Below are 14,327 nucleotides of genomic sequence, written 5' to 3'. Positions count from 1 at the left end.
TAACCTTGAGAAGATGAAATCCAGAAATTTTTTTCTTAGTACGGGATTCCTGGGACAAGCTTAGATGTTATTCCCATACCTTGACTGGCTCTGAGTCCAGGCGTTGGACTGTCATGAAGATAAAAATGTCGTCCCTCATTTGTATAGGTCACTGAAGTGTCTCAAGAGTCTGGCACATTTGCCAGACCTCGGTGTACAGGTGCACGAATACAACTTGAGATTCCTCTGTTATGCGCTTCATCGTCACTTAGAACTGAAAACCATGTTGAGGAGCACCCTTGTGTTCTCGTAGAAGCCTTGTAACGACTCCCGAGTCTTTACAAAATTAATTTCAGTAAGAGTGGTATTTCTGAGAAAGTGAACGGCAGAACCGATGAATGAGTTTTTGAGATAGTGCAGCTTGTATATTGGCGTCACGGCGGGGTTATTCACGATCATGTTCAGAAACATGTTCTTGAACCGTAATCAGTTGGCTACGGCTCCATCAAACTGAGGTAGGTCCAGTGGTGAAAGACGTGGATCTTGGTGAACAGTTGCTTGACTGCTAGACCTTGACGAGATTGGCAGTGTCAGATGACTCTCGCTTCGCTTGCTTATTTTTTTTTGACAATAGTGTTTGCTTTTTCTAGTGCCTATACATAGCACTCTTCCGTGAAGTCGCAATCATGGCATGAAAAATAAAATTTTCCCCTAATCTGCTCCTTCTCGTCGGCGTTCAGCTTGGTGATCGCAAACATTAAAGCATCGTAGTTTAAAGACAGTTTGATCCATGTCTCGTCAAGTAACGTGTAACGCGCTTCAGTGCGATGACGAGTGACGTTTTCTACTTCAATACTGGTCAGATTTCTAATAAATTGCTTAATGAACTTATGGAGTTCAGCTTGCGAGTGCATCCGACGTTCAACGTGTTCAACCCTCATGATTTCCAGTCACCAGATCCGAACTCGAAGGAGCAAAATGTTTATTAAACAAGCAATTTAATTAAACTAGATCAAGTGTATAATTCTAGTAGAGTTAAGTTGTATTGTTGTAATTTTATATTTGGTACTGGTGAACGTAGAAGACGAAGGATTAGACTAGCTGATGAGAACGACTATCTGGCCGATTGACGATGGTTAGTGATTGTCTCTCGTAATGATGTATTTTAGTTAATGTCCAGTGTATCCTTACATAAAATGAGCGTGAGTAAGTTGGGCTGGGTTGTCACCCTGGCTCGTGCGCTTGTTCGCTCGTGCACTTGTACACTCGTACGAATGTATCCGTATGCCTATAGAACACTAGGCCCCAGTAAGATTGACGCACATCAGGTGTAAGAAGAGACCATGCAAAGGTGATTCTCAGGTGGAGCAAACGATCGTGTAGACTGTAAGTGAGATTAAGCTAACCTGAAAATCTAGATCACAGCAGAGTTTTTGTAGAGCATAGTGTGTAGAGATATGAGCCGATATCCTCAGAGGTGGTCCACGGCTTTGGTGAAGCCATAAACGAGATTTCACTATTCTGAGGATATTCGTGGGGCTTCAGAGTAGGAGCTCTCAGTGATGATACAAAGCGATTGCCCTTGGATAAGATTTGACTAGCCTGAGAGTTCTAGATCATGTTTTAAATCAGAAATACTTTCAGGGGTGGTACACAGTAGTTGGACCGTGCACGAGAGCTAGCTAGACTTAGAGCAAGTAAGGATCAAAGCAGATGCACTGATAGGGATGGTTCACGATAGCAGGATCGTGATCAAGATTCGTATTAGCCTGAAAGTGTAGTAAAATAAGAATAGCTCTCCGGGATTTACGACTGCGACGAGAGTCGTAGACAAGATTTTGCTAGTCTGAGAGTATGCTAAGAGAGAGCAAACAGGCATTATCTTCCTGATCTCTCGTAAAGGTTGTGAGAAGTTAGAATGTGATGATAATACCAGCAGTGAGTGTACTGCTGGACCAGCAATAAATGTAATTTTGAGTATAGCTAGAGATGGAATGTATCAAATGTACCTCTACCCCCTATTATTATCACTGGTCTTTTCATTACGATAGCACCCACAGTTCTTATCGGATCTTAATGAAATTTTTCACACTAATTCTATAGGCGATTACCTTGATCAAGTTTGAAAATGTTCTGAATCGTATGTATAGTTTTGAAATTATGGCTGTTTGAAATATTCATGATTTTTCGTAAAAATCAGTTTTTAATCATTGTTAAAGCTTATATAACTTTAAAACTAATATTCAAAGACTATTTCCGTAAAGAGTATCTGAAAGCTTGTCTTATAATCTCTAATTTATGACCTTACGCTCCATGTTTTGCCCATTTCTTCCAATAATTTGATAGCCTTGAAATTGTTAAATAAATCAAAAAATGCTGAAAATATGGTTTTCATTCCACATAACCATAAGCATTTCCCACTATAATACAATTTTGTCAGTTGTCTTTTGTTGTGAACAAAATAACCTTTAAATTTCATAGCTATTTTATATTTTAAAAGTATCCTTTATATCTTTAACGATGTTTCAAATGTACCTGCACGCTCTATGATTGACATTTTTACTGTTTTATGATACTTTCAAAGTATTGAAAAATTTTTTTTAATATAGAAACGTGCATCTTTTATGGTTTTAAGTCTTTATAACTTATGCATTATACATTGAAATCTATTTCCATTAAATTTTTCGTGTCGCTAATAATATAATCTTTTGATTTGTTTGCTCTGGAAGATAATATTTTATTAATAGTAATACCGTTAGGTGATAGTAACCATTTAAAAATTAAATAAACATTGTAGACTATGAATATAGCAATACTTTATGGAATGGAATTAGGGTTTTGAAAACTCGAAAAAATTCTCTATAAGACAAAATTAGTGACTTTCGATAGAAAAATTTTGATAGATTTATTATCGAAAAAAATTGAAAAAAACAAATTTTGGAAAAAAAAAATTTTTTTAATAATCAATCTTTTTGATCAAAGAAATCATGATTATTGGTGAAAAAAACATATTAAAGTCAAAAAAATAATCAAAAACCGAGAAACTACCAATTATGGCAAATTTTGGCAAAATCGACAAATTTAAAGCTTGGGGGAACTAGGAAAGAAAAATCGCAGCGCTTTGAAATTTTCAGGGTTTTTTCAGGACACTTTGAGGTTGAAAAAAAAAATGACGATATCCTTTGTTCATCCGTTATATCCAAAGTTATAGCAAGATTTTCGAATATCCTTAAATATGCGAATTTTCACCTGTTTTTTAATAAACATTATCGCTTGAAAAAAAAGTTTTCTATCAAAAGTCACTAACTTTGTCTTATAGATAATGTTTTCGAGTTTTCAAAACCCTACTTCCATTCTCTGTACGACCAATACGTTCGGACTTATTGATTATCAAAGCCAAAATGGACTTTTTTGCTTTGATCAATGATAACTCGGCGCCAAATCGTCGTAGAGACTTTTTGAGGACGGCAAATTAAAGAGCATAAAATCTCATAAGATAGTCGTAACGTCAAATTATCCAAAAAATTTTATTGAAGCCCATAGACTTGTTGGAAGAGGAGCAAAAATTAAAAAAATTTTCTTTTCGTCGGACTTCTTCAGATTACTCCGGAACCGTGCATGATAAACAAATTTAAGGCCCAGATCTGAAAACTAGAAACTTGAGGCTGCAATTTGCTTTTTTTTTTCTCTACGACCATTTTTCACCGAGTTACAGTATGTTGAAAATAACCCAAAAATTTCGAATTTTTTTTTTATCCCTTAATTTTTGGGACTTATGTATACTAGTCAAGTATGTCGTAAAAATGTACTTTGTATATGTTTGTCGAAAATGACATAATATTTTATATTAGTTCGTCAACTGAATTTTTGTACTGAGTATGAACTGGTGTTGTAAATTAGATCAAGTACGATCATTAATTTTCGAGCATTCTTGTTAATGAAACCGAGACTGACGAGTTACCGTTCATGTCCGATTTGAGTGATCAAGTTGTATGTTGAAAGGATATGAACCGTATGATCAATTGACTTTTTTTTGTTTATATCGAGTCTTAAGCCAGGTTCTGGTAAACTGTTTTTTTTTTTTTTGTGCAGGCATTTTATAATTTGTGGTATCCATCAACTTAGGTTTTTTTTTTTTTTTTGTTCAATATACGACAATTTATTTTTTTGTAATCTAAACAATCATTTCATCATAATCTTAAGTGCCTGGCCTTTGCCCGATCCGCCACCCTGAGTCATGTTTATGACATTTGTTTATTAGTAATTTAATAATCACCGATAGGATTTGATAAATCACCTAGCGCCCAACTTTATAATTATTCAACCAGGTTGTCAATTGTAAATGTACTTGGACATCTCTCCGGTAGATCCTTGGTAGTGAAAAACCCGTCACAATATATAAGTGAAATACCACTGATTCACTGATTTACTCACTCACTCATCACGAGTTCTCCGAACCTATAGATGTCTTGGCAACCATTGCTATGGCAACCGATTTTACGACTATTTGATCTAATCTAGGTGAAAATATCTGGCCGAAAAAAGGCCGAAACAGCTTAATTTGGCCAAAATTACGCCGAATGACCTTATTTCGTGTATTATTATTTTCCAAATATTTTTTTTTTCGAATAAGTGTTCTCGTCAAATCAACGTTTCATGAGACGACACTTCGTTAGCGCCTCGTTATGACTGGTTGAACCGTAAAATTGTTAATAACAATCGTTTATATAATAACTTTTGAATGTATCAATCGGTACACCTGGAAAACCACTCAACCATACTTAGATTTAAAATTTAAAAAAAAAAAATTTTTTTTAATTATAACCAATCTGGGTAATCCAAAGCACACCCAACAAAATATAATAATATATTATCGTGTATGTATAACATACGCATATGTATAAGAGCATAGTACGACCCCTTACAATTAGCTCACCAACTCAATGTTTTCTAGATGTCCGACGCGAGTCCCTTAGATCATCGTAAATGTCACATAAATTCATCAAGATATTTCCTTGATCTAGTTCGACTCAAATTTTTACGACTATGACCAACAAGTCTCACTGTCTTCTGCGGAACCTCTCTGTTCCTTTTTGTATCACCGAAAATTTTTCCTCTCTATTTGTTTTTTAAAAAATTGTAGTTTTTTTTTTTAAGTACGTAATATATTGATCATAAATGTCATATATTTTACATAGAGATATTGATCCACGGTATCCCGCGAAACCCCTTTCCCTTTCCTACTGTAGGAAATTTTTCCCTCTTGATTTTTGGTTTTTAAAATTATATTTTTGAGAGCATTTCAAATATTGGTATTAAATGTCATTATATATTTGACAAAGAGACATTGTTTCAAGGTGTCCTACGGTCCACCACGGAGTCATTTTTCTATCTGCATCCGGTCGATATGAAATTCCATGACCTCTTGAACTTCATATTTCACTTTCAGCTGTCCAAAAATCAAAACTCCTCTATTTTATTTTTTCCCTCTTTTTCTTCAACCCATTTTTGTCTTAGAGATATGACATCTCCCAGACCCACTTTTATATTAAGCCCTTGCTATATAAACCCATGAAAAATAACCAAATTCAGTCATTACTTCTACTACCAAAACCTTTGTCGGATCTAGCTAAAAATTTGCGAGTAAGACTCACTGAGTCGATTTCAACATTCGTTCTCGTGACTGTCCTACGCCTAGGCATCCGGACTCCTAGGTTGGAGACCTAAAGTAAAATCATTTGAGTTGACGACGAAGTGACCCACTGAAAACGACTAAGCCCCTTCACGTGATCTCCACCGCCTAGGCAATCGGACTCACTCCGATCGTGACATTAACATACAACCATGTTTTTCGTAATCCTTGACCCAAAGTACATAAGAAACAGTGGCAAACATCTTTAGTCATTTGGCTGCATACAGAATCTTCTTTTCACCGAGGGGCTAACATATACGATGCCAAAAGGTTTACATGAAAATTGTTTACTACAGATGTAGTGAAGTTTTCGAATCTTCACGTATGCGCTAAACCTTAAACGCAAGCGATACCCATATAACAATTTTGTTTAAGGCTTGAGCAAGCCTGGTCTCAAGTTCGATAGACGTTAGTATCTTTTTCTACCTATGTGTCATGCTGCAGATACTTGTGGCCAGATTTCAATAACAAGTTTAATAGAAGCCTTACACAAGAAATTCGTACCAGATTATATCTCAATTCTGAAGGAAGACTATAGTCGCAAATAGTTAAGCATGACTTGCTTAAGATCTGCTCAAAGCTCAAAATTGAACTTTAATCTTGAAAAGATCTTAAGCAATCCATGCATAAGTACCTGCCGTAAATTACTGGCGCAAGAAATGCGCCAGAAACTTTTCAACTGCACCGTATCTAAAATATTTTCAATATTCTTGTGTAAAATGCCTCGAGCAAGTCATGCACAAGTCTTGATGACGATTTCTTGCTACATGATCTTGCGCAAGATCCGTATGTAGAAAGACACTAGTGACTATGAATTTTGCTCAAGGCACTGGCACCAGAATCTTGCTCAAGTATGTAATACTTTGGTAATAGCCCTTACGGTTTTAACGCCACGGTGACCTCACAGTAAAAACACCGTTGAAACACCGTGGAACGACTGTGGAAACGTGGTTGTAATTACAATGGAATCACGGTATTTTTTGTGCAGTCATACCACTGTATGCTAACCGCGTTTCTATTGCATTTAAAGAGTATTTCCACGGTGTTTCGACCGTGAGGTCACAGTAATTTCACCGTTGTTCCATGGTAGCTCCACAGTGGTTTTCAGCGATCTCCATGGTAACCTACAATGGCTTTCCGATGGCTTGACAGTTTTTTAACCGTGAATTCAACGTATTTTCACGGTGAGTTCATCGTTCCATGGTGTGTCCATAAATTTTATAGCGAAAAAAAAAAAAAAATAAAATTAACGCTGACTCAGAGGCTCGATCCCAGCACCTTTACATTCCAAGTCTGGTCTGATATCCACTGTGCCGAATCACACACTTGAACGAAATGGTTAATTGTATTAGTATAAACACTCATGAACTTAGAAAATTAAAGATATCTAATAACTGATTGATTTTCTGATTTGTATTATATTCAATTATATAATTGTTTATAAGGTAAAGAGATCAGTAGCGGTATACCCACTAGTAGTGGGGCAACAAATACTTTTTTCGAAAAATTATATAAATGAGAAGTTGAAATTTTTCAAACTTAACTACAATATTTTGAATTTAATATCTCAGTTTTTTATAAACTCAATTGATTATTGAAACATCAAAATGTTCTTAACTATCTCGCTAATGGTCTTGTTAGCTTATTTTCAAAAATTTTAAAAAAGTTTGTGTACTTTACAACATTCATGAATGCGGTAAATTGAAAAATTTCATAGACTTTATAAGATTTATGAAATCATTTTTTTCGAATAATGATACGTTATCTAGTCGTATCTAAAGTATATTACAAAATATAATGATTTACATACCTGCACAGCATATTTACTCGGAAATCGCTGTTAAATAGAATTTTCTACAACTCAATTATATAAAATTTTGCATTATAGAATAAAAATAAAATTTACTTTGGGACTAGAAAAATTTTTTGGCGTAAAAACATTTTGTTTTCGCCTAAAAAAATGTTTTCTTAAATTAAGAAAATTCTTTCTTGCCCCAAGAAAATTTTTGTTTTCAATTCATCATGCAAAAGTTTTTTTTGGGCCAATCAAAATTTTCTTGGGGTGAGCGCAACTTTTTTTGTGCCAAGAAATTTCTTTTTTCTGTGTACTTATATTGATAAGATAACTTAAAGTGATAAGCTTTGTCCATTTTAATAATTTAACAATACACTTTAGAAAAGATAGATATCAAAAATACTGAGAAAATAAAAAAATATGATTGACAGAGATTTGGAAACTATAACAAAAAAATATATCAATGGCGAAGAAATCATAAAATCATCGTGGAAACAACAAGGAAATACCGAACTATCACAGTGAAAACGCTAAAAAATCGACGCAAAAATACTGTGAGGCCACCGTGGGACCACCATGAGCCCACCGTGGAAATTACTGCAAACCATCGTGAAGCTACCATGAGAATACTGGACATTCACCGTCGAAATACTGTGAACTCACGTTCGAAATACCCTTAAGCCACCGTAAAAACTTTGATAAAACACAGTGGGGACACGGTCGGAACATAGTAGCGTGACTGCACAGAAACTACCGTGGTTCGACCGTAAAATCACCGTCGAATCTCCGCCGCTTCACTGTCAAAACACTAAAGGCGCGTTTCCACGGTAAAAACACCGTGATTCGACCGTATTTCCATCGTCGCGCTGAAACCGCAAGGGAGTGTTGAATGTATTGAAGATAGATACGATCATTCTTGTTTGCGTGATCCCTGTTGCATTTCATTCCTTACACCTCTAGATTTCATACTCACATGCATAAATGTATTCTACTTTATATCTTTTTCAACTTTTTTCGGCTTCTCATTCTTTTGAATGATTGGGCTTGCACTTCATGTATTCCCAGAGAGGAATGTACGACGGGCCCAGACTTGACCCATACATCGACGAAACAAATAGATTTAATTAAAAAAAAATTCTACGATTATTAACCTCGTAGAGTTCATGATCATTAACATTTAAACTATCTAAGAGAAATAAATGTGAAAAAAACTCGGTGAAATTTTTGCTGGGCTCTGGGCGCGAACTGCCGTCCTTCTGATTGCTGGGTCTGAACGTTAGCTACTGGACGAACCTACTAATGTTGAACTGATACTTTTATATGATCTACTTATTAAACCATAGGTATAGCCAAAATTGGGTAATCCTATCTTGGCCCAATTGGATAGCCAAGGTAGGGGCACCCAGTCTTGGCCCAAGCTTAGGTAATCATTGTAACGGTCAAGGCTAGGTTACTCAGTCCTGGCCCAAGCCTAGATCACCATTGAATGGCCAAGGTTTGGTTACCCAGTCTTAGACCAAGTCTGGCTTGCCATTGGATGGCCAAGACAGGAGAACCCAGGCCCGGGTAATCATTATTATGGCCAAGGCTAGGTTACCCAGTGCTGGGTCAAGTAGAACCCCGTTGTTCAACTCAGGTAGCTCCTGCATGGGTTACCCTGTTTTTCCATGCCAAACTATATACTTATATTTCCATTTTTATAATACTTCCTGTTTTTTTGTTACGCTGGATTTTTTTTATTAATGCGTCGCTAAAGAAAGTCCACTTCCCAATAAATATTTATTTTTCACCGGAAATAATATATTTTATATTGTATAAAATAATTGACAGAACAAGTAGTTCAAATAGATCATACTTTAAATATTTCCATTAATAAATCGTAATAAAAGAAATGTAATTTATTTGTCATTTCATTATAATATTGTGCTCAGTTTCATGTTTATTCCCAAACATAAAAATAACTTATTTACTTGAGAGTAACAAAATAAACATTAATATCTCTCTTGGTTTTTTTCAGGTTCACGATAGCGTATTTGATAGACCTCATTGCTTTCAACTGGTTGAACGTGCTCTTCCTTGTTTAGCGACTATTACATATTTAGCTGCACCTAATTCTGAAAGTGCGCAAGATTGGATAAATGCATTGAAACCTCTCTGTGTATCACAGTTATCGCGTGCACCTAAAGTCGCACGTTTACGTGAATTACGATCACTTCATCTGCATATTTTGGATGCTCACAGACTTCCCTATAAATTAGTTCCGAATCCATTTATTATAGTGGCGCTCAACAACGTAAAAGTGGCACGTACAAAAGTTAAAACTTGCTTGCATCCATTATGGGACGAAGAATTCTTATTAGAGTATGTACGGAATTATTTTTTAAATATTGACAATAACACGCGCGGCTGAGTTGAGAGAACTTTGCAATCGCTATCAAATTTCTGGCTATTTTACTTATGCTTGATTATTTCTCCACCCTTCTAAGTACTTTAAAATGAAACATCTAGAGAACTGGTCCACGGAAAGAAAATTCCACTAAAATTCACGATATTAACATCGTAATCGTGGGCTATACTTTCATTAGCATCAATTTTCAAATGTCTCCTTTTAAAATTTACTATATAGAATACATTTTTTATTCATTTAAATCCTTAATTTGATCACTTACATTGATTTCTGCATGAATACATCTATTTTATTGAACATAATCGTGAATCAAAATTTAAAAAATGGTTGTAGATTAAAATTTTTACTATTTAATAACGTAATTTAAACAAAGCGTTTTTGGATTAAAAATTATTACAAAAGTTACGATATTAACATCATAAAAAGAATAAAATAATAATCACAATTCAAAAACCATATTTATTCCTATATTTATCTTTCTATTTACTTTTGAGTATAATAAATAATACAGTGCTGCCTCTGTTATAATATGATGGAAGTTATAAAAATTACGAAGTTACATCAGAATTTTTAAATAGTAACTGCATCCTCCGTAAGAGGCGCTCTCGTGACTTATGACTGTGTATTTAAATCGTTCATATGGCTCTAAAAATAACGTAGACTAGTGGGTCCTTCTGTGGCCGAGTGGTGCAAGGCATCGGTCAGTTTGCATTCGAAAGAACTCGGGTTTGAATCCAACTGCCGAGAGATTATTATTTTATTTAAAATTTCTCGTCAAATTTTACGATATTCACATCGTAATTTACACTAAAGAGCTTAAGACTTTGTGTTATTTGTCTGAAGTATTATTTCTTAAACGAAATTTCCAATGCTACATCGTAAAAATTATGATTTTAAAGGTATAGTCCACCATTACAATAATCAATAGGACAAATTACAATGTTAAGATCGTAAATTTAAATGGAATTTTTTTTCCGTGTAGTGCCTCGTGTCAAATTCACGTTCAAGCTTATGTTTGCACATGCTACCATTCTTTTATGTACAGTAGTCAAATTCACTTTCAAAGGTTATGAATTTTATTTGAAACAAATACATCACTAAGGTAAGAGACCCAATACCCGATCAGGGAAATAGCTCGATCACTCATGTATTTGTATATTTATATTTACTAAATATAGATATACAAATACATGGAGTGGTCGGGCACTAGTTCCCTGATAGGGTACTAGGTCTTTTACCTTACTGATAATGAGTTTAGATAATTATTGCACATTAAGGTGCTTTTCCATACTGACGCTTGATGCTGTTTTTTAGCGTCAAATTCGATCACGTGATGAGAATTTAACATGTACGCCACCCAGAAAAAATGTAGCGATAAATTATAGCGTTTAGAGTTAAATTTAAGCGACAAATAATACATGAGTATCGAAAGTCGATGTATTGCTGTCAAGTCTTTCATATACATACAAAGTTGACGTATTATCTTTGTACCTTATAATTGATATTTACCTCAAGACTTATTTGTAGCATTTTCCCCGATAACCGGAATTTCTGATCAGAAAATTGGTGTACATGAGTTTCGACCAACTTGAAGATAAGTTGTCGACAACTTTCAGCTTTTGTAACTGTTGACTGCAAATTGTCTCCAAGTCTTCCAGAAATTTGGCGATAATCTACTGCTGCAATCTGTCGAAAACTTTCTGAGAAACTTGTCGTCAACATGCAGTCAACGGTTGCAGTCAACTTGGCTATCAGGGGTCGAAGAATCAAAGTAACAATCGAAATTATAACTGGTAACGTAAAACAAAAACCTATCCGACATTTCTCAATACTTATTTTGGGACTCGCTAAATTTATGAAATCATAAAGTAACAGATTGTTGTTTTGAAAAGATCGATTATTATCGATGCGATTGCTTGAGTGACTTTGACGCTTAATAACCGGGCAAGAAAAGCTAAACTAAATTTAACTTTATCGCTACATTTTTTCTGAGTGACGCACATGTTAAATTCTCATGACGTGACCGAATTTGACGCTAAAAAGCAGCGTCAAGCGTCAGCATGAAAAAGCACCTTTAGTAAATTCGATAAAAACCATTGATCTTATCGATCATTTTTCATTAATTCGTAAGTTAAAAGAAAAAATAATGACCCATACTGTGGTATCCTTCATTTTCAGACTCTAAAGATTTAACAAAGAAATTTTTGGAAAATTTGATGTTTGCTAATTTAATAACATTTTGTTCTCTATACTTACTATACTTGAATTTCATACACACCATTGACATAGAATACGGATTATACCGGAAAGGCCAATACATAATTTTGTTAGAAATTGAGAGCTCTATAAGAGAGGTCTCTTAAAATTTTTTGAGAAGTTTACTCTTTCAAAAGTTACTCAACGTCAAATTTAAATTTATCGTAAATTTCATTATTATTTAACGTCCCCATCGAAAATATTAGTTTCATCACAAAATGTCGTAAGGCTTTCGTCTCAATTTTTCAAACTCTGAAGTCTTCGAGAAATTCTCAAAAATTTCCAGAGTGATGTTTTGTGAAATAAGCCCAACTGGGCAAAAATTTTTTTTTCAATTGATAAATAAAAATAGAAGGAAAAATCCGCCCACTCTCAGATTGGCGGGAAAAATTACAGAATTAATTGAAGTTTTTTTTAAGAAATTAAAAAAAATATTAAAAATGGCGAACTTTAAGAAAATGGCGGTTTTTCTCAAAAAAGCCAAAAATTTCATAGAGTTTATTGTCTTAAAAATTTTTTCTAAAAATTACATTCCAAGACAAAAATTTTGGAAAGAAAAACGTCCCAATTAATCAATTTTGAAGAAATTATAGCTATTGAAAAAATTAAAAGCCTTATTTTTGAAAAACTCATAACTGTTTTTGGGTTCGGTAAAAAAATTTGAAAATTTCCTGAAAAATGATTTTAATGGGGTAGAAAAGGATAAAAAATTTTTAGCCAAATTGAAAAGGGTCGGGGTCAAAAGTGGTCGATTTGGCTCGGAATGCCCCACAGATAAAACTTTTAACATGGAGTAAAGTATTTTTCTTAATTAGGATAATCAACAAATCTAATCATTGGTTTGAGAGATATGTTAATGAAAAAACTTTTCTTTTTGAATAACGTCAAAATTGTTAAACTGATAGATTTTACAATTCTTGAAACCTTAGAGGCCGCCCTGTTTAGAAAATCTCGTAGAATCCAACAAATTCTCATAAAATCCCATAAAGATTTTATAAGAATGAAATAGTTCTATGAAAAGTGATACAGTTGTGTAGGTCTTATGCATACAGCTATAAGAATCTATCGAATTTTTTTAAGATGGGCGAAAAACTGCATCGAAGGTCGCATCGAACATCAAAATCGGTTGGTTAGTTCAAAAGATATTGCTGATGAAAAATGCAAAAAATAACAATTTTTCCTTTTTTTTATATTATTAGTGATTTTTTCGACTTGTTAGATATTAACGCAAGACATTACTTTTTTTGGAGCTCGCAGAGTTCAATAAAACCAATGTACGAAAAAGTGTTCTTAAGCTCGCTGAGCTCGATAATCTAGTTGCGATAATTTTTTCAAGTTTAAGGAGTTCGAAAACCGCAAAAAATTTAGGAGCTGGCTCACAGGGTCAACTGTTTTTCAGATTTTTAACTTCCCGCTAAGAAAATCGATGATTTTCAAAAATTTTGGGAAGTTATTGTTTTCACGCCGATTTGCAAAAAACGAAATTTCATCAGTTGTCGACTTTTTGAGGTCCTAGGAAGCTATCCTGACTATTTTCAGAATGATGTCCAAGTGTGTGTGTGCGTGCGTGCGCGTGCGCGCGTGTGTGTATATGTGTGTGTGCGTGACCGGCTTATAACTTTTTAACTAATGACCCGATTTGAATGCTTCTTGCGGCAATCGAAAGAGCTTGGTAGCCATCAACTTTTCTGCAAATTTCAGATCATCTGATCAAGTAGACTCGAAAATATTTGCGAATTACAAAAAAAAATTTTTTTTTTATTTCTCAGAAACGAGTTGAACGATCAACTTCAAAATCTAATCAGCTCTAGAACTTGATGGAACGCGTCGATCGCCGCCTTAATCATCTCAATCGGTTAATGTGTTTGAGAGATATCGTTGGAGAAAGAAATACTAAAAAACGGTTTGGTTCGATTATCTTTAAAGTGACTTATCCGATCAATTTCAAAATCTTATCAGCTCTAGAACTTATCAAAACGCGTCGATTGCCACCTCAATCAGCTAATTCGTTTGAGAGATATCGTTGAAGAAATTTTTTCGAAAACAATGGCATCCAAAAGTATTTTCGAGCTTGAAGAGCTCGAAACTGTTTTCACAACAATGTTTTCGAGCTCAAAGGGCCCGAAAACAGCGGGAAGTTTTAGGGCTGGCCCGCAAGGTCAACCGATAGACAGATTTTTTTATGTGGTATCATTCCT

At 34.6% G+C, this 14,327-nt stretch overlaps 1 protein-coding gene across 2 annotated transcripts in view; it reads left to right on the top strand.

The window, feature by feature from the left end:
* The window catches only part of LOC103572256 (ras GTPase-activating protein 1), a 72,126-nt gene that overhangs the window by 34,520 nt on the left and 23,279 nt on the right, over positions 1-14,327 (top strand). For both annotated transcript variants that reach the window (XM_014440173.2, XM_014440172.2), the window contains one exon: positions 9,484-9,827. In XM_014440173.2, coding sequence (XP_014295659.1) covers positions 9,484-9,827 — 344 coding nt within the window. The remainder of the gene's footprint in view (positions 1-9,483; positions 9,828-14,327) is intronic.

This window comes from Microplitis demolitor, chromosome 7 (assembly GCF_026212275.2).
Source record: "Microplitis demolitor isolate Queensland-Clemson2020A chromosome 7, iyMicDemo2.1a, whole genome shotgun sequence".
In the NCBI taxonomy this organism is placed as follows: Eukaryota; Metazoa; Arthropoda; class Insecta; order Hymenoptera; family Braconidae; genus Microplitis; species Microplitis demolitor.
The sequence above is the reverse complement of the archived record's forward strand: the minus strand, read 5'-3'. Positions and strand labels throughout refer to the sequence as shown.